This window comes from Colobus angolensis, unplaced genomic scaffold, assembly GCF_000951035.1.
Source record: "Colobus angolensis palliatus isolate OR3802 unplaced genomic scaffold, Cang.pa_1.0 Scaffold6, whole genome shotgun sequence".
Classification (NCBI taxonomy): domain Eukaryota; kingdom Metazoa; phylum Chordata; class Mammalia; order Primates; family Cercopithecidae; genus Colobus; species Colobus angolensis.
Window position 1 is genome coordinate 11,687,347 of NW_012119598.1, and position 1,368 is coordinate 11,688,714.

A 1,368-nucleotide genomic window follows, 5' to 3' on the forward strand; every position below is an offset into this window, starting at 1 on the left:
CTGACCTCATGATCAGCCCGCCTTGGCCTCCCAAACTGCTAGGATTACTGGCGTGAGCCACCGCCACTGGCCTACAGACTTCTTTCTAAGGTGTTTCTGCCTCTTCTTCAAGTGGAGTCCATTGAAATGGTGGTAGATTATTCCATTTTGCACATTGGGGACAGTGAGTTTTATTTTCAATTTTAGAAATAAGTAGAATTTCAGAGAGAGAGAGTGAATGTTGTGCTTAGTATATTTGGGAATGAAATACCTATTGCAGATGATAGCCTTGTATTAAACAAAATGCTCTTAAAAAAACTGAATTGCAGAAGGCAAAACTATCTTCATTTCTTTGCTGCTAAGGTAAGTTACTTCCAATGTGTGCAAGATCAACCACTTCATTGTATAGTATATGTATATGCGTAAATACACATGTGCATCTAAAGGACAATTTCAAAGTAATGTTATTTAATATGATTTCTTTTCAACTTCTTACCACAGAAAAATCTGAACAGACATCCTAGTGTAGTTATTTAAAATTATAAAATTTTAAAATAAAACATTGAAGTATGTTGTTATGCATTGATATTCCATATTTTCTCTTAGAAACTGAGAAGATAAAGATATTTATCATTCACCTCAAGAAGCCCATGATTATCAGCTACAAAGAAGTCATGAAAATAGAAATCCATTTTGATTTGCAGTTCAACATATCACAAGCTTCCATTCAAGCTTTAGGAAAAGATAAACAGGTGGCAGATTTCATTCTTTTGGATTATTTAAAAATGTTTTAGTATGTTTCATGTCTATTACATGTCCTTGTTGGGTTTTGATGTGAATATTTGATCAAGCAGAAAACCTGGTCTTTCGAGTGCCATGTAAAAAGAGTTGAGAGTTCTGGATTTGAATCCCAGTTTTCCCTTTTCTTGGGTCATTGTCTTGACGAGGTAGCACAGAAAGCCTCTTTGTTCCTTGAAATGCTTTATTCTACTTACTGTGAACAGATGAAAGGTTTTCTAGGATAATATCACCCTCTTACCACCTTCTTCCTGGAGTCCTGAGGACACTGGCATTTCCATCTCTCTGAGCTCCCCCTGAACCTATGAGGAGTGTATTAGTCTGTTCTCATGCTGCTAATAAAGACATACCCTAGACTGGGTAATTTATAAAGGAAAGAGGTTTAATGGACTCACAGTTCAGCATGGCTGGGGAGGCTTCACAATCATGGTAGAAGGCAAAGGAGGAGCAAAGTCACATCTTACATGGTGGCAGGCAAGAGAGCTTGTGTAGGGAAACTCCCCTTTATAAAACCATCAGATCTTGTGAGACTTACTATCACGAGAACAGCATGGGAAAGACCCCTCCCCATGATTCAGTTACCTCCCATGG

At 37.8% G+C, this 1,368-nt stretch overlaps 1 protein-coding gene across 1 annotated transcript in view; it reads left to right on the forward strand.

Moving 5' to 3' along the window:
* The window catches only part of SYCP2L (synaptonemal complex protein 2-like), a 91,366-nt gene that overhangs the window by 37,095 nt on the left and 52,903 nt on the right, over nucleotides 1-1,368 (forward strand). The window contains exon 15 of the mRNA XM_011962913.1: nucleotides 586-734. Within this exon, the coding sequence (XP_011818303.1) occupies nucleotides 586-734 (149 nt within the window). The remainder of the gene's footprint in view (nucleotides 1-585; nucleotides 735-1,368) is intronic.